Genomic DNA, 20031 nt, shown 5'->3' with positions numbered 1-20031 from the left:
CAAATATTAACAGACATAAAGGGAGAAATTTACAGTAATACAATATAGTAAAGGTCTATAACACACCACATACATCAATGGATAGATCAATAAGGAAATGGTACCTTTGAATGACTTAACAGAAATATATAGAACATCCCATCCCAAACCAACAGAATATACATTCTACTCAAGTATACAAGAAACATCTCCAGGATAGATCACAAGTTAGGCCACAAGACAAGTCTCAATAAATTTAAGATTACTGAAATCATATTTAAGATTACTGAAATCATACCAAACATCCTTTCTGACCACAACAGTATGAAACTACAAAATAAGAACAAGAAAGAATGTGGGGAAAAAACAGATGAGGCTAACCAACATGCTACTAAGAACCAATGGGTCAATGAAGAAATCAAATAGAGATTTTAAAACTACATGGAGAGGAATATAAATAAAAACATAGTGGTCCAAATTTTTGAGGGAGTGAAAGTAGTTCTAAGTGGAAAATTTATAGCACTACAGCTCCACCTCAAGCAACAATAAAAATCTCATATAAACAATCTAACCATACTCCTAAAAGAACTAGAAAATAAAAACAAAGCCCAAAGTGAGTAGGAGGAAAGATAAGAGCAGAAATAAATGAAATAAAGACTAAAAAAATCAATAGAAAAGTCAATGAAAACTAGAGTTGTTTCTTTAAAATAATAAGTGAAACTGATAAACCTTTAGCCAGATTCATCAAAACCAAACAAACAAAAAGAAAGTGGGCCCAAATAAAATCAGAAATGAAGGATAAGTAACAGCTGACATTGAAGAAAAATACATAGGATTATAAGAACTACTACACAAATTATATCAACAAAGTAGACAACCTGGAATAAATGAGTAACTTCCTAGAAACATAGAAACTTACAAAAATGAATCAGGAAGAAATAGAAAATCTAAACAGACCAATTAGTAGTAATGAAATTCAACAGATGATCAAAAAATTTCCAACACACATCCAGATTGATTCACAGGTGAATTCTACGAAACATTTGAAGAAGAGTTAATATCTATTCTTCTCAAACTGTTCCAACAGATAGAGAAAAGGAAAAGCCTCTAAATATACTCTACAGGGTCAGCAATATCCTGATAACAAAATGAGACAAGACACTACTAAAAAGAAAACTATAGGGGAAGAACCCTGATGAACACAGATACAAAACTTCCTACCACAATATTAACCTAAGAATGGAAGGATGATTCACTATATGCAAAACACTCAATGTGATATATCACATTAACAAAATGAAGGATAAAAGTAATAAAGTCATCCCAAAAGATGTACAAAAATCATTTGATAGAATTCAACATCTATTCATGATGAAAAGTCTTAACAAAATGAGTTTAGAGGGAACATTCCTCAACATTATAAAAGTGATATATAACAAAACCCACAGGTAACATCATACTCAATGGTGAAAAACAGAGCTTTTCCTCTCTGGTCAGGACAAGACAAGGATGCCCACTCTGGCTACTTTTTAACATAATACTGGAAGTCTTAGCTCCAGCAGTCAAACAAGAAGAAAACTGTTAGAATAAATTAATTAAATAATGTTTTGGGATACAAAATTAATATAAAAATATCTGTTGCATTTCAGTACACTAAAAATGAAGTAAAGAAAAATTTAAAAAACCAATCCCATTTATAATTGAACTGAAAAGTATGAAATATCTAGGGATAGACATAACCAAGGAGGTGAAAGGCTCATACTCTGAAAACTATAAAACTATAAAACAGTGATAAAAGAAATTAAAAATGACACAAATGGAAAGGTATCCCATGCTTATGTATTTACAGAATATCATTAAAATATTCATACTACCCAAAGCAATCAACAAATTCAATGCAATTCCTATCAAAATGCCAATAGCATTTTTCACAAAACTAGAGCAATCCTAAAATTTGTATGGAACCATAAAAGACCTCAAATAGCCAAAGCAATCTTGAGAAAGAAGAACAAAGCTAGAGGTATCACAATTCCAGATTTCGAGATTTACTACAAAGCTGTAATAATAAAAACATTATGGTACACACACACACACACACACACACACACACACACACACACAACACATAGTCCAATGGAACAGAATAGAATGCCCAGAAACAAACCATGTTTATATGGTCAATCTATGACAAAGGAGGCAAGAACATCGAGTGGGAATATGACAATTCTCTTCAAAAAATGGTGTAAGGAAAATTGAACAGCTACATGAAAAAGACTAAAACTGTGCCACTTTCTTATATCATATGCGGAAATAAACTGCAGATGGATAAAAGTCCTAAACTAGAGACCTAAAACCATACAACTCCAAGAAGAAAAGCTTCCTTTTTCCCCCTACTGTCCAATAATCTGTGTTTCAGACAAAGCCTATTTCCGTAATATAAAAAATGTTGATTTGTAGAAAAATAATGAATCTAGCTATGGTTTCCCAGTTTAGGAAATGAAGATTATAGAGGAAAAAGATCAATGGGAACTATCCAATTTGAAATTCAGGGAAAAAATGATTAACAACAGCAACAACAAAAATAGAAGCCCAGAAACATGTGGGACAATACCAAAATTCTACCAGACAAGTAACTAGTGGCCCAAAAAAGAGAGGCAGAGAGAGGTTGGAGCAGAAAAACACATTTGAAAAAATAAAAGGCTGAAAATTTCCCTAATTTCATGAAAGATATAAATTTCTAAATGTAAGAAGTTCTGTAACTCTTAAATAGAATGAATTTGAAGGGGGGAAAAAAGCACCTAGGCATATTATAATCAAATTGTTGAAAATAAAAGTTATAAAAACTTTGAAAGTAGCCAGGGGAAAATGACAAATTATATACAAGGAAACTAAAAGTCAAACACCACACATTTCTCATTTAGAAACACTGTAACCAGAAAACAGTGGAACGTTTTAAAAATGTTCAGCACCTAAAAAACAACACGCATACATATAAATTGTCAACCTAGAAATTCAACTACATCAAAAGTGTCCTTCAAGAATAAAAGCAAAAATAGAGGAAATTTTAGATAAAGAAAGGTAAGGTCATAGGTTCAACATGGCTCAGAAGTATGGGGCTCCGTACTTCCCGCCCATATCTCTCAAACAAAGAAGGGCTGAAGCCAAAGGACTCTGAAACCTGAGAGTCTGGAAGGAAAGGAGACAGAGTCTACTAGGAAGACAGACTCATAGGTGTGTGATTGCAAACTGGGGGAGATAAAAATGGGCTGGGACATAGAGGTGTTGAGGGGAAGGATCCCCATCTGAGGAGGGACAAAGTGAAGAGAAAGAGCAGCTGAGGAAAAGTAGGACTGTATCTGGACAAGAGAAACACCTCGGATCAGGACAGAGACAGATCCTATTCTCCTATCTCTAACTGCAGGGCTTTCAGAGAGAGATTTCATCTCAAACTGCGGGGCTTTCTTTGGACTGGGGCTGGGTGCACTGTTCCCATGCCTGGGGACAAGGGGAGTCCCCTCTGGGTTCATTGGCACCTTAGGGGCACAGTCGGCATCAGGAATAACCCTGCCCAGGAGTGCTACTGCTCACGAGATTACATTTTGGGTGGCATCATTAACGTGCACAGAGTGGGAGTTTGGAACTTGGCTGGGTGTGGGCATAGGAGATGGCCCACTTCGTCTGCGCCTATGGCAGAGTAAGGCTGGATCCAAAGGAGTAATTTGGGACACCTGGTCTATGGAGAAGGGACTAGGGAGGGGTCGCCAATTTTCTCTCCATAACCACCAAGGTGGGGCCTCAGGGACTGGTCCACAGAGCCCACAGTAGAGGCGGGACCTGCCTACACTAAACCACGCCCATCTGCACTGGGTAGTTCCTTATCTGCTGGAACTGAATAGATGCCACAGAAACAGATGGCCCCCTCCAGACCAGCACTGCTGCATTGCCTGGATTGACCCTAGGTTAATTCTTGTTATTCAGATATATTCTCCCTTTTCTCCTTCTTATCTCTTCCTTCCTGTAGGCTGGTTACTCTGTTTATTGGTTTGCTTAAACAGACATTTAGTCCATCCTCTTGATGCATGTTCTACACCTCCTTCTTTATTTTGCTTTCTCTCTAAAATAATCAGGCCATATAGTTACTATGGGCAACATTATCTTCATTTCATTCTCCTCACGTCCTTCCATATTTTCCTTTTTTCTCTTTCTGGATTAAGCCTTTAAGTTCTCTGCCTGGTCAATGTTCATTTTCTCCTTCTCACCACCTCTGTCACTTCTCTCTTTGTACATGCTCTTCCATCAGCACTGCTTCCACTTTGCTCTTTATTTGTAGCTGGGATTTCTGGTTTTATGCTTTTAGGCTCTTTTGTTTTTTGTTTGTGTGTTTGCTTGTTTGTTTGACTTGTTTGTCAGTTTGCATGTTCTCGTTCCCTGTTTGTCTGTCTGTTTTCCTTTCCAGGGCTACATTAAGAAAAAAACTAAAGCACACATGGTGGGGAGTCTAATACATCACTCTGAGTAGAAAAATAAAATAACCAAAGTCACAACAACATAGAGGAAGTGACACCTTTCGAAAATATCTCCTGAATGGTCAGGCCCTGGACAGTGTATGAACCTGCTTTAATACAGCAGTACTCACAGGTGTAGAGCACATAACAAGCTTTTAAAACTTGAAAGAGACAGAACACTAGCCAAAATGACGAAATGAAAGAATTCTCCTCAAAAGGAATTCAGGAAGAAGTGACAACTAAAGAACTGATCAAAACCTATTTAAGCAACATAACTGAATAAGAATTCAGAGCAATAGTCATAAAATTAATCACTGGGCTTAAAAAAGGCATAGAAGACAGCAGAGACTCCATTGCTATAAAGATCATGAACCTTAAAAATAGGTTGATGAACTTAAAAATGCTATAAATGAAGTGCAAAATAAAATGGAGGCAGCCACTGCATAGATTGAAGAGGCAGAAAGAAGAAAATATTAATTAGAAGATAAAATTATGGAAAAAGAGGAAGCTGAGAAAAAGATAAATTGAAAAAGAAAATTTGGGAACTGAGTGATGCAATCAAAAAGGAACAATATCCATATCACAGGAATTTCAGAAGAAAAGAAAAAGAGAAAGGTGCTGAAGGGATATTTGAACAATTTATAGCTGAGAACGTCCCCAATCTGGGGAAGTAAACAGACACCGAGATCCAAGATGCACAGAGAACTCCCTCCAGATGTAACATGAACTGATTTTTGCTCGACATATCACAGTGAAACTGGCAAAATACAAAGATAAAGAGAGAATTCTGAAAGCAGCTAGGGATAAATGGGCCTTAACATACAAAGGGAGACACATTAATAACAGACCTATCTACTGAAACTTGGGAGGCAGAGAGGAATGGCATGAAATCTTCAATGTGATGAACAGGAAAAATATGCAATCAAGAATCCTTTATCCAACAAGCCTATCATTCAGAATTGAAGGGGACATAAAGGTTTCCCCAAACAAACAAAATATGATGGAATTCATCATCACTAAACCAGCCCTACAAGAAATCCTAAGCGGGGAGTCTATGGGGGAAATGTTGCAAGGAACATAAAGTACCAGAGACACCACTACAAGCATGAATCCTACAGAGAACATAATGACTCTAAACCCATATTTTTCAATAATAACACTGAATGTAAATGGACTAAATGCTCCAATCAAAAGACACAAGGCATCAGAATGGATTTAAAAAACCAAAATCCATCTATTTGCTGTCTACAAGAGACTCATTTTAGACCTGAGGACACCTTCAGATTGAAAGTGAGGGGATGGAGAAATATTTATCATGCTACTGGAAGTCAAAAGAAAGCCAAAGTAGCCATACTTATATCAGACAAAATGGACTATAAAGTAAAGTCAATAACAAGAGATGAAGAAGGGCATTGTATATTAATTATAGGGTCTATTCATCAGAAAGAGCTAACAATTATAAATGTCTAAGCACAAATTCAGAAGCACCCAAATACATAAAACAAAAAATCACAAACAAAACAATCTTATTGATTAGAATGTGCTAATGGCAGGGGACTTTAATACTCCACTTAAAGCAATGGACAGATCAATTAAACAGAAACCCACTAAAGAAACAATGCCCCTGAACAACATATTGGGTGAGATGGAATTGACATATATTCAGAACTCTACATCCCAAATCTATGGAATTCCCTTTTTTGAGTGTACATGGTACATTCTCCAAGACAGATCACATACTGGATCATAAGGCAGCCTTCAAAAAATATAAAAGAATTGAGACATACCATGCATACTTTCAGATCACAATGCTATGAAAGTTGAAATCAACCACAGGAAAAAGTCCAATGGGTCAATCAGGCAATTAGAGAAGAAATTTTTTAAAAAGCAGAAAATGGAAACAAATGAAAATGAAAATACAACAATCCAGACTCTCTGGCATGTAGCAAAGGCAGTCCTAAGAGGAAAATACATTGCAATCCAGGCCCATTTCAAGAAACTAGAAAAACTGCAAATAAAAAATCTAACACAGCACCTAAAGGAACTAGAAGCAGAGAAACAAGGATACCCCAAACCCAGAAGAAGAAAAGAAATAATAAAGATCAGGGAAGAAATATACAGTATAGAATCCAAACAAACAGTTGAACAGATCAATGAAACCAAGAGTTGGTTTTTTGAAAAAAAATAAACAAAATTCATAAACCTCTAACCAGGCTTCTCAAAAAGAGACAGTACTTAAATAGAAAAAATCACAAATGAAAATGGATTTATTATAACCAATCCCTCAGAAATACAAGCAATTATCAGGTAATACTATAAAAAAATATATGCCAACAAACTGGGAAACCTAGAAGAAATGGACAAATTCATAAACACCCCCACACTACCAAAATTCAAACGGGAAAAGACAGAAAATCTGACAGACCCATTGAACTATTGAAGAAATTGAATCAGTTGTCAAAAATCTCCCAACAAATAAGAGCCCTGGACCAGAAGGCTTCCTTGGAGAATTCTACCAGATATTTAAACACAGTTAATACCCATTCTTCTCAAGCTGTTCCAGAAAATAGAAATGGAGGGAAATTTCTGGACTCATTCTATGAAGCTAGCATCACTTTGATTCCCAAACCAGATAGAGACCCAGCCAAAACAGAGAACTACAGGCCAATATCCCTGATGAATAGGGATGCAAAAATCCTCAACAAGATACTAGCAAATCGAAATCAACAGCATGTAAAAAGAATTATTCACCATGATCAAGTGGGAGTCATTCTGGAGTACAGGGTTGATTCAATATTTGCAAATCAATCAGTGTGATACATCACATTAACAAAAGAAAAGAACCATATGATCCTGTTGATTGATGCAGAAAAAGCATTTGACAAAATACAGCATCCTTTCTTAATAAAAACCCTCGAGAAGGTCAGAATAGAAGAAATTTATTTACACATTATAAAAGCCATTTATGAAAAGCCCACAGCTAATATCATCCTCAATAGGGAAAAACTGAGAGCTTTCCCCCTGAGATCAGGAACATGACAGGGATGTCCACTCTCACTACTGTTGTTTAACATAGTGTTGGAAGTCCTAGCATCAGCAATCAGATTTAAAAAATTATATAAAAGACATCAAAACTGGCAAAAATGAAGTCAGACTTTTACTTTTCACAGACGACATGATACTCTCTATGGAAAACCCGAAAGCCTCCACCAAAAGTCTGCTGGAACTGATCAATGAATTCAACAAAGTCGCAGGGTACAAAATCAACATACAGAAATTGGTTGTATTATTTTATACACCAATAATGAAGCAACGGAAAGAAAAATAAAGAAACATCTCATTCAAAACTGCACCAAGAACCATAAAATACCTAGAAATAAACCTAACCAAAGATATAAAAGATCTCTATGATGAAAACTATAGAAAACTTATGAAGGAAAGTGAAGAAGACACCAAGAAATGGAAAAGCATTCCTTGCTCATGGATCAGAAGAATAAGTATTGTTAAAATGTCATTATTACCCAAAGCAATCTACACATTCAATGCAATCCCAATCAAAATTGTACCAGCATTCTTCTCAAAGCTAGAACAAACAATCCTGTAATTTGTATGGAACCGCAAAATAGCCAAAGTAATATTGAAGAAGAAAACCAAAACAGGAGGCAATAGAATTCCATACTTTAGCTTCTACTACAAAGCTATAATCCTCAAGATAGTATGGTATTGGGACAAAAACAGACACATAGACCAATGGAATAGAATAGAGAAACTCAGAATTGGACCCACAAAGGTATGGCCAATTAGTCTTTGACAAAGCAGGAAAGAGTATCCAATGGAAAACAGACAGCATCTTTAACAGATGGTGCCTGGAGAACTGGACAGTAATATGCAGAAGAATGAAACTTGACCACTTTCTTACACCATACACAAAAAAAACCCTCAAAATGGAGAAAGGACCTGAATGTGAGACCAGAAACCATCAACACCCTAGAGAAGAATGCAAGAAACAGCCTCCTTGACCTTGACCTCAGCCACAGCAATTTCTTACTTGACACATCGCCAAAGGCAAGGAAATCAAAAGCAAAAGTGAACTATTGGGACTTCATCAAGATAAAAAGCTCTGCACTGCAAAGGAAACAATCAACAAAATTAATAAGCAACTGATGGAATGGGAAAATACAGTTGCAAATGATATATCAGATAAATGGCTAGTATCAGAATCTATAAGGAATTCAGCAAGGAACCACCAAACTCCACACCTGAAAGACAAATAATCCAGTGAAGAAATGGGCAGAAGACATGAACAAACACTTCTCCCAAGAGGACAAGAGACACATGACGGCAAGAGACACATGAAACAATGCTCAATGTCACTCACCATTGGGGGAATACAAATCAAAATCGCACTTAGATACTATCTCATGCTAGTCAGAGTGGCTAAAATGAACATGAGAGTACAGATGTTGGTGAGGATGTGGAGATACAGGCACCCTCTTACTCTGTTGGTGGGAATGCAAACTGGTGCAGCCGCTCTGGAAAACAGTGGGGAGGTTCCTCAAAAACTTAACAATAGAACTTCCCTAGGACCCAGCAATAGCACTGCTAGGAATTTACCCAAGAGATACAGGAGTGCTGATGGATAGGGGCACATGAAACCCAATGTTCATAGCAGCACTTTCAACATTAGCCAAATCATGGAAAGAGCCTAATGTCCAACAACTGATGAATGGATCAAGAAAATGTGCTTTATATATACAATGGAATACTACATGGCAAAGAGAAAGAATGAAATCTGGCCATTTGTAGCAATGTGGATGGAACTTGAGGGTATTATGCCAAGTGAAATAATTTAGGCAGAGAAAGACAGACTCCATATGTTTTCATTCATATGTGGATCAGGAGAAGCTTAACAGAAGACTATGGGTGAGGGGAGAAGGAAAAATAGTTATGGAGAGGGAGGGAGGCAAACCATAGAGACTCTTAAATACTGAGAACAAATGGGTGTTGAAGGGGATCTGGGGGAGAGGGGAAAATGGGTAATGGGCATAGAGGAGGGCACTTGTCAGGATGAGTACTGGGTGTTATATGCAAACCAGCTTGACAATAAACTATATTTTTAAAAACTAAAACTTAAAAAAATAAGAAAAATAGATAATGGAAGGGGTGTGAAATGCCAAATGATGTTCTTGTATCTTCAAGAATAAATGAACTTATAAAACTTTATAAATGTAAAATTATAATAAAAGTATAAATAAAATACAAAAGAATATATTCCTTCTAATTAAAAAATACTACTTAAAGCAAAAATTAAAACAATGTACTTAGAATACATATAACTATTGCAAAAGTACAAAGGTAAGTAAATTTATGCTTATGAAGCTTCTATATTTTTTCATGAAGTGCTACAGTGTTTAATAGACTGTGAAAAGTTAAAAAAGTATACTGTAATCCCTAGAGTAACTTATCAAAAAGAGTCTTAAGATAAAATGCCTACATATAAATTAAAATTAAATTCTAGTAAAAACTTTCAAATGAGCCAGAAAATAACAAAAAAGGGAAATAAAAGGAACAATAAAAAAAAGATCAATCCAACAGTAAACAAATAACTTGGTATACCCAAATACAATTCCATTACTAATTAAATTTAATATTAAAGGACAAAATACTTCAACTAAATTATTTAAGAATAAATAAAAAAGACCCAAATGGAGCACCTTGGTGGCTTGTTTGGTTGAGCCTCCAACTTCAGCTCAGGTCATGATCTCACGGTTTGTGACTACTGTCAGCACAAAGCCTGGTTCGGGTCCTCTCCCCCACCCCCTTCCTTGCTCACACATTCTCTCTCAAAAATAAACATTTTTAAAAATCCAACTATATGCTCTTTATAGGAGACATGATGGATGCCTAACAAGCTTCAAAAACGCATGAAACAAAAAAGGACAGAACTAAAGTGAAAAGTATATAATTCTATAATTGTTAGGAAATTTTAATACCATTCACTCAGAAATTGATAGCACTAGTCAAGTATCAGTAAAATCAGAGGCTCTGATTAGTACTATCAACCACCTTGACCTAATTGTTTCTTAAAGTATATAAAGCAGAAATGAGCAGAATTATAGGGGAAAAAATCCATAATAATAGAATTTTAACTTACCTTTCTCAAAATTGAAAAATCAAACAAAAATTTGGCAAATATTTAGAGTACAAAGTAAATACAACTTCACGTTTGACCTTTGTGTTAGACAATGTATTCTTTTCAAGCATACTTAGAACTTTATGGTAGTTAATTGTTTATGTCTAATTACAAAGCAAATCACAGTAAATTTTGTAGAGTTAGTATTACGCCACATTCTTGGATTACAATTTCCAAATCTATAATAAAACACATTTTTAGAAATTAGAAAACAAATGTGTAACTCACATCAAAGGACAATTGGAAAATACCTCAAACTGAATATTAAAGAAAATTATAAATTTTTAATAAAATTAATGGCATCATCTCATGATGCATGGGATTGAGCCCCAAATCAAGCTATGTGCTGCCAGTACAGAGCTTGCTTGGGATTCTCTCTCTCTTTTGTCTCTCTGCCCCTCCCTCTCTCTCAAAAGAAATAAATAAAATTTTAATAAGCACCTAGTAATTCAAAGGAATAGATATTTTAAAATAAATATAGTACTGTAAATGTATCTTTTCTATGATTTTCTTAATAACATTTCCTTTTCTCTAGCTTACTTTATTGTAAGAATACAGTATATGATACATATAACATATAAAATATGTATTAATTGAATGTTTGTGTTTATCAGTAAGGCTTCCCGTCAACACTATGCTGTTATTATGGGGCCTGGGTGACTCAGTCGGTTGAGCATCTGACTTCGGCTCAGGTCATGATCTCACTACTCGTGGCTTTGAGCCCCATGTCGGGCACTGTGCTGACAGCTCAGAGTCTCAAGCCTGCTTAGGATTCTGTGTTTCCCCCTCTCTCTGCCCCTCCCATACTCATGCTCTGTCTCTGTTTCTCAATAATAAATGTTAACAAAATAAAAAAATTTTTAAACAGTATGCTGTTATTAGATAAGTTTTGGAGGAGTCCAAAGTTATATATATGTAGATTTTCAACTGCATGGGGATCAGTGCCTCATCTCCCATATTGTTCTAGGGTCAACTGTACAGAAAACAACCCTAACTGATAAATGTGGATATGGTGAAATAAATTAAAGTATTAAAAATCTAATCCAGCCAAAAAGAACTTGTATAGAAGTTGACTTTGAGTAGAAGTAAACAGAAAATTTATGAATAAATCATATTACACACATACAAATAAAAGGCATAAGGATTTTAGGGGGAGGGAGAGGAGAAAAAGTAAACTCATCATAGAAACAAATATTTAAATCTGATTGGGAGGTATAGCAAATACCTATCCAAGGTTTCCATAATGGCAATCTGTAAATGAAGCATCTGAAATTCAGTGAGTAAATGCAAAGTAATCTCTAAGACAAGCTGCTAGGTTAAACGTTGTAATATTTTAATTTGTAAATGGAACATGCAAATGTGGTACCAAAGGGACAGACCAACACAAGATGGCATAAGTGCATCTTGTGGTTTATGGGTCATCCATTATAAAAAACATCTTACTAAAAATTTTCTAAATGACACTATAATAAATGCACAGAAACTATAAAATAGACTGTTTAATTAACTGCTAGGTTTTAACCTCTCTATTCTTATAAACAACTATCGGTATAAGGTAAACATGGAACTCAGATCACTACCAATATTCTCAGAAATAATATGGTCATCTCAGGAAAAAATACTCATACATTTGAACTTTGTATTCTGCCCAGTTAGGTAGGCAGGTACAAAATAAACCTTAAATACATCCTTTTGATAAGGAAGATAATATGAAATACTATCTACAATGAAAACCATTGTTTTCCTAATTTAATTGAATCAAATGGTCGAAACCATTTGAGAGAGAATTAAGTGAGAGAATCTAGAAAATGATAAACTATAAACAAGTGTAGGAATTAGGTCTGAAAGTCAGATATATATGGTGTCATTCTCACTATCTTCTTAACCCTTAAAACTGGCCAAATTTTCTAAATTATCTCCTGTGCTTCAGCTACATCAACCATCTGTCATTCAATTTTGGTTTGAAAGGTCTCTATATAAGTATCACAAAGTAGGAAAGTAAATAAACAGGGGAGACAGGAAGTACAGAAAGTTTGGAGTATAATGTGGGAATCTGAAGGAGTATAAAGACGTATTTAAAATCAGAAGCTATATCCTATAACTTTCTTCCAAACACACTGATACCACATGTCCTACTTCAAGGCTCTATCTCCAGAGTTTATTTCTTTGGAAAGCATATACCTTACCATGTGGAATTGTAGTCTGGAAAGGACGACTTGGGCTTTTCAGGTTCCATAAAGTCAAGCTACCATCTGAATGGCTGCACATGAATTGTTTGCCCTCATGATGCCAATCAATTGAATGAATAGCCTAATGAAATAGCAATTAAAAACAAGTAGAAGGAGGAAAAAGTTGATATGTTATAGCATTCTATATTTCAAAAGCAAGATATTCAGAGATAAATTATAGCAACAATACTTAATAAATACACATAATTTTTCTGATCCAGATCATACTATTTGGCTTCAGTCCTCTATAGGCTTATAGAAGACTACAAAAAAATCATCTCCTGTGATAAAAGTTAGGTACATTTCATAATATCATTATAGCCTAGAACTTTTTGTTGTAAATTCTATGTCCTCCCTGTATCCTATGATTATTTGAAAAATTCTTTATATAAAAGTAAAAGCAAGGTTATTTGAAAATAATTGTTGGAAAGGTAGAAGCCTAATTCCACTTAAAGTAGCCAATTCAAAAAATAATTTACATAGGAACTACCACCTGGGGGCTTACTATGTGCCAGACCCCTTGGCAAATACTTTACTTATGTTAACTCTATTAATTTTATTAAAAAGGTATTATTTTTTCCAATTTCCACTTGGTGAAATAGGCCTACAGAGACTGATATTTTGTTGAGGTCACACAATTCAAATCCAAGGCCTATCTAACCACAAAACCCACATTCTCAATCATTTTACCATATTGCTTCTAACATAAATTATTGAATTGACTTGGTAATTTAGGGCTTAAGAAAAAAGGGTTTAAATTTTTTTAATTTTCTAATTTCACTCTGAAGATGTGATGTATATAAAATTAAAAAGTAATTATTACAGTTTTACATATTGTTTTACTCCCATGGTACCTTACATAAAATAGATATTCAGTATCTGTTAATTGAATAATAATATTATCACATATTTCCACAGACTGGTATTCTTGCTAAATCATAAAGTTTATATAGACTTTGGATAATGTGCTAAGCACAATAAGGGGAAGCTCTAGCAGACATAAAAGCTGAATGGATATATACAACATTATCCTTTCCTTAAAGGAGCTTTCAAAACTGCAAAATAGGGAAAATTGAAATAAATGAATATTAATAATAGTTATTGTTTGGAACTTTTATTTTTAGGTGTATATTTGTGTACATACACACACACACCATATACTAAGATACTTAATATTAGGATTTAAAACTAATTTATTGTTTGTTTTCCAAACAGTAAGTATTATTAAAGTTATAGATAACTGATGGCTGATCATTAAACATATTATAAAAGGACATAGGATATGAGCTCAAGATAAGTATAAGATTTAATTAAATGAAAAAGATAAGATGAAACTCTGGACTTATTTTCTCTCTCATTCTGGTCTTCATTACTACATAAGCCTGTTTTTTGTTTTGTTTTGTTTTATTTTGTTTGCCAGGATTCAGTAGAGGCAGTTGGAGGAAAACACTCTTCATCTCCTCCTTTGCTCATTCTCACTTTCATAGGTAGCTCAAGGGAAATATGTTAACTTTTATGTGTTAACGTAATGAACCTCAGTCAATGTAAAGTTCTCTCAGACTACTTTGCTATGAATGATGGAGGCAGAGAGAACATTGCCAGCCCTAACCCTTCTTCCTATCTTACTGAATTTCTACCAGCTAGGAAAGACTAATACAAAAATAATAGCTGCAACATAAAAGCAAAATAACTCTAAGTACCATAAAGTACCTTACTTATTGTATACTTATAGGTAAGAATAGTCTTCTAAAACCAGCTTGTTATTAGAGAGTGTCAAATAGTGCTTTACTGAAGAGATGGCATTTGAATAGATTTAATGGAGCAGTATCCAATTTCTATTAATTTGATTATACCCTACTCCTTTCTTAAAAAAAAGGACTTTAAGGGTTCTGAAAAAACAAAAACAAAAAAACCACCCAAATATAATATAACTAATACAAGAAGAATTAAAAATAAAATAAAATACAGAAGATACAACACTAGCTAGTTTGTTCAACTTGGTGGCTGTAATTGAGTTTCTCTACAACAACAAAAAAAAGGAAACCCAAAAAACAGATACCAATAAGAAAAGAGGAAAAACAGTGACTACTTAAGGTATTAGAATGTTATCCTCATATGTCAAACTCTGAGGGTTTTTGCTGTGAGAGATATTTAGAAAAATTGATGTAATGAAACAAAAATGTCACAGCTAATGTGGGAATAAATTCACATAGTTATTTCTGAAAATCATGTTGGATTTACAAAACAAAACTTTCAATTCATCAATGCTATTCATCAAGGGGCTAGGTAGGTAGTCCAAATAGCTTTACAATGGCTAAAATGTTAATACGATTTTGATATGCAAAAGAGGAAAGAAGGGAGTTGATGATAAGGGATTAGCTGGAGCAAAGGCTTGGGGAAAGAAAATAAATGGTATCTTTAGGAGATAGTAATATCCCTGAAGTATGAGGAGTGTTTATGAAGATTCATAGCATTAAACTAAAGGGAAAAGATAGCATTGGGATTTTAAATCTCCTGTTAAGGAATTAAGATTTTGTATTTTTGATAACTGGGAGCCATTCAAAGTTTATGAGGTAGAGAAACTACATGATCTATGTCTTAAAATTATAATCTTGTTAGTGAAAGATACTGAAAAGGTATGATATCAGAGGAAGTTAGTTAAAAGGCTACCATAGTTTTCTAGGCAAAAGATAGCAACCTAGACTAGAACATTGAATGTGGGAATGAAAAAAAGAGGGGAAATAAATGACAGACAATATAAAAGAATCAAGAGACTACAAAACTGATATCATATGATATACAAAAAAAAAGATAAAACATGACTCTGAGGTTTACATACTAGAATAGAAAATCAAAATTTAAAAACTGAAAAAGAGAACACAAAGCAAAGTTTAGGGTTTTAAATGTAAATTCAGTATCAATGAGATATTTATATGAGCTTATGTGCTAGATTGTTAGAAATATGGATCAAGAGTTCAGGAGAAAGGTAAGGGTTATAGATACATGGTTTTAAATTTATTAACATAAAATTAATATCTGAAATGATTGGAGAAGACATGAATATAAATGTAAACTGGAGGAGAAATGAAGAGGGTAATGACAGTATCCTGAAGAGTATCTATAATTTAAAGAAAAACTAAAGAAAATTATGGAGAAAGGAGAGGTGAAAAATGAGATAGAAAGACACAGAGAAAGGAATAAACAATTTTAAGGAGGGGGCTGATGTAAAGCCACAGGTTTAATGATAAACTTGAAAGGGTACGAAAGGGTCACTATTTAAGTAATCAAGAGATCATTGGTGACTTATTAGAAATCATTTCATAATAGTATTACAAGTAATCCTAAATATGAGAAGTAAGTTTTAGAAGTTTGGCAGTAAAATGATATATATAACTATCTCCATTAAAATGCTGGATATATAATTATGCATCAAAGTAAATAGATTATATGTGTGTGTGTCAATATTTAAAATTATTTTAGGTATAAAGTAGGTATAGTCTAGTACTCTACTGACTTAAACATTGTTAATATTTGAGGATTTTATTGAAAAATTACTTTTGCTCACTTTTTAAGGCTAGAACTCTTCCTTTACACTGTTTTAGGCCATAAAAAAAGTAGCTGATTCAGCATTTTGCTCTGGATTTTCTATTTTGATGGCCTACTCTATTTCCAATTGGCTAAATACTTAGATAATATTTGTACTTTTATCTAGCTCCCCATTATCTTTATACTTTGTGTATTTAAAAAAGGAAAATCTAGCTTAGCTCCCTAGGGCCTTCTCTCCTTATGATTCAAGACGCACTAGAAGTTCATCACACAGAGCATAATTGTATGACATCACCTGACAGAGTATCTTTCACTAGTCATGACCAAATTACCCAACTGAGTACTTCTGAGCTCTGTCATTATGAGAATTATCTTGTATATACCATAAAATCTTAGTTTGCCAGAACCATTAAGAAATGAATTGTGTGTGTATGTGGTTATGAAATAGCCAACGGCTTCTATCTTTAAGCATCAAATTTAAAAATTCAACTGTTATAAAAGGATAGGAGGTAGAACATGAAGAAATATGTTTTGCTTTATAATTTTTCTATTTATCTCAGTGTTGCCTTAAATTCTTCTGCATTCTTCCCATATAAGTGCAGGTGATATCCACAGGTGATTATTGACCTGTATTTTCCTAACTCTCCCTACTTTACCATTTTTAAAACTGAATTGAGAGCTTACATGATCATATTTATTCCCACAACTATAAGAGATAATTACCCTTTTCCACTTTTTGCCCCAATCTATCTACATATTAGATTCTTCTGAAAGGGGAAATCATTAATGGCCTAGAAATAATCTTGAAACAACTAGAGTACCAATGCAGAGTCTATTCTCTGATAAACAGCAGTTCATTGCTCTTTCTAAATGAAAACCTCATGGTCTCAATATGTCCAATAAAACTTCAAGATCATACTGACTCTTATTAAGTATAGTATTAAAAAATCAATTTTAATTCTGAGAAGGCCGGTAATATATCATAAAGCCTTTCAAACTAACCTCTTAAATTTTTTGCCACAGAAAAAGAATAGTGAATAATAGTGTCTTTAAAGATCTAACCATGAAACTTAAAGAAGGAAAAGGATAAATATTAGGCATCAATGTATATGAGATGCCCAAAGGGACTCCTGAATAGTCAAGGCAGAATTCTCATTCAGGAGAACAACCCAGAGTTAAAACTGAGGCAAATGTCAATGGGCAATATGAGGCACTGGGTCAGAACCAGGCAGTTTCTGAATGGTAAAAACTGGTAATGGACAATGCTTAGAGTAGAAAACAGGCACAAAGTTCTCATACCTTTAACAAATATTTCAGTGGAGATCACTTACCTCATCATAATAAACTCTCAGTTCTGCTCTTTTAGATTTCAAGTCCCAGAATACTACAGTACCATTTTCATAACCTATCAGCAGCTGGAAAATATTAGAACAATTGTTTTTGTAATTCTAACATTAATTTTACTTGATCCAAATAAATTTAATGTTAATACAATAAAGTAAAATTATACTGCAAAGCACTTTATTTAGAATATCAATTTTTCTAGAGCCTGAATATAGATTTCCTACATTTTAAAAAAATGGCAAATAAACTTTATTTCAATATAAAATATTTACCAATGAAATCTGCCTTATTCCAAAGAGAAATTGAGAGCACATGTTAACATAAAAATAAAAATTACAAAATTGTAACAAAGAAAAATGGGATAGAAAATGAAACAAACAGAAATAGAAGATGAAATAAAAGATGAAATGGTATAAGTTTAACACTAATGTACATGCCACTCAGTTCTATGCACTTCAAAAGTATGGCCACAAATTTGGTTTCTAATTTCTTGATATCAAATCCTATTTTCTCTTTGACTTATGTATTTTAAACTGGTGATTTATGAACCCTAAGAAGTACACAAAGGTATTCTAGAGATTTACATCATTAAAAATGGTTGCTATTTATTTATAAATCAATAAAGACAACAAAAAACATATTTTCACATTAAAACAAGTATTTGAGAACAGATAATGATTAGTAGATCATCATATTCAACTCATCCTCCTAATTACTGCTAGCCATGCTGATTTTTATCGTCATATAATTCTGAGTACTTATTTGTAGTTATATTTTGTTAAATTTATCTGTCATTGATTAAAAAAACAAAAAGGATAAAAATCGGCCAAGGCTCATATAATGATAATATTTTCCACAAATTTGCCTTAAGATGATTTTACTAAAACCCAGCAGTAGTGTTTTTATGATGAAAATTCTTACACAGTACATAAAAATGTTTCAATAAGTCTAAAACATCAGTGGTTAAAACAGAAAAATAGAGTGGTGGTAATAACCGACTCCTATATAGCATCCTGAGACCTAAACTTACCTCAACATTTTATAACAGGACATAAAAAATGAAAAAAATAAATCAGCTAGTTTAAATAGGAAATCTAAAAATTTCAAATATCAGGTCATGAAATAAATGCATATTTTTGAAGCTATAACATGTTTAAAGGTTTTACTTTTTATTTTTAACTTTAGTTTTTAATTATTTTTAAGGCAATCTTTTAAAAAATTTTATATAGTTCATTTATTTTTGAGACAGAGACAGAGCACGAGTGGGGGAAAGACAGAGAGAGAGAGACACACACACACACACACACAGAATCTGAAATAGGTTCCAGGCTCTGAGCTGTCAGCACAGATCCCCATGTGGGGCTCGAACTCACAAACCGTGAGATCATGACCTAAGCTGAAGTCGGATGAGTAACCGACTAAGCCACCCAGGCGCCCCTTTACGTAAAAATTTTTTATTTGAGTACAGTTGATCCAGAATGTTACATTAATTTCAAGTGTACAACATAGTAATTCAACTTCTTTATATGTTATGCTATGTTCATTACAAGTGTACCTACCATTTGTCATCATACAACTCTATTACCCTATCATTGACTACATTCCCTATGCTGTGCCTTTTATTTCTGTGACTTATTCATTCCATAACTGGAATCCTGTATCGCCCACTCCCCTTCACCCATTTTGCCATCTCCTACCCTTCTCCTCTCTGGCAATCATCAATTTGTTCTCTATACTTATAGATCCAATTCTGTTTTTTGTTTATTCATTTGTTTTGTTAGATTACACATATGAGTAAAATCATATGGTATTTGTCTTTTCTCTGACTTCTTTCACTTAGCATAGTGCCCTCTAGGTCTGTCCATGTAATCACAAATTAACAATCTCATTTTTTTATGATTACATAACATTCCATTGTGTATATATACCTCATCTTTCTTATCCATCTGTCTACTGATACTTAGGTTGCTTCCATATCTTGGCTATTGTCAATAATGTTGAAATAAAATTAAGGGTGCACATATCTTTTTGAATTAGTGTAATTTTTTTGTTTGAGTAAATACACAGTGGTGGAATTACTGGATCATATGCTATTTCTTTTCATTTCTTCTCCTCTCCCTGCTTCCCCCCCCCCCCATTTTTGAGAAAGAAAATGAGCTATGGAGAGGGGCAGAAGGAGAGGGAAAGAATCTTAAGCAGGCTCCACACACAGGGCCTGATGTGGGGCTCAATACAA

General features: G+C 33.8%; 1 protein-coding gene across 1 annotated transcript in view; it reads right to left on the bottom strand.

The window, feature by feature from the left end:
- Positions 1-20031, bottom strand: part of STXBP5L (syntaxin binding protein 5 like) — a 361836-nt gene that overhangs the window by 177891 nt on the left and 163914 nt on the right. Inside the window, exons 9-10 of the mRNA XM_029939407.1 lie at positions 17783-17866; positions 12864-12987 (exon numbers count right to left, since the gene is read on the bottom strand). Coding sequence (XP_029795267.1) covers positions 12864-12987; positions 17783-17866 — 208 coding nt within the window. The remainder of the gene's footprint in view (positions 1-12863; positions 12988-17782; positions 17867-20031) is intronic.

Source organism: Suricata suricatta, chromosome 5 (assembly GCF_006229205.1).
Source record: "Suricata suricatta isolate VVHF042 chromosome 5, meerkat_22Aug2017_6uvM2_HiC, whole genome shotgun sequence".
Classification (NCBI taxonomy): domain Eukaryota; kingdom Metazoa; phylum Chordata; class Mammalia; order Carnivora; family Herpestidae; genus Suricata; species Suricata suricatta.
The sequence above is the reverse complement of the archived record's forward strand: the minus strand, read 5'-3'. Positions and strand labels throughout refer to the sequence as shown.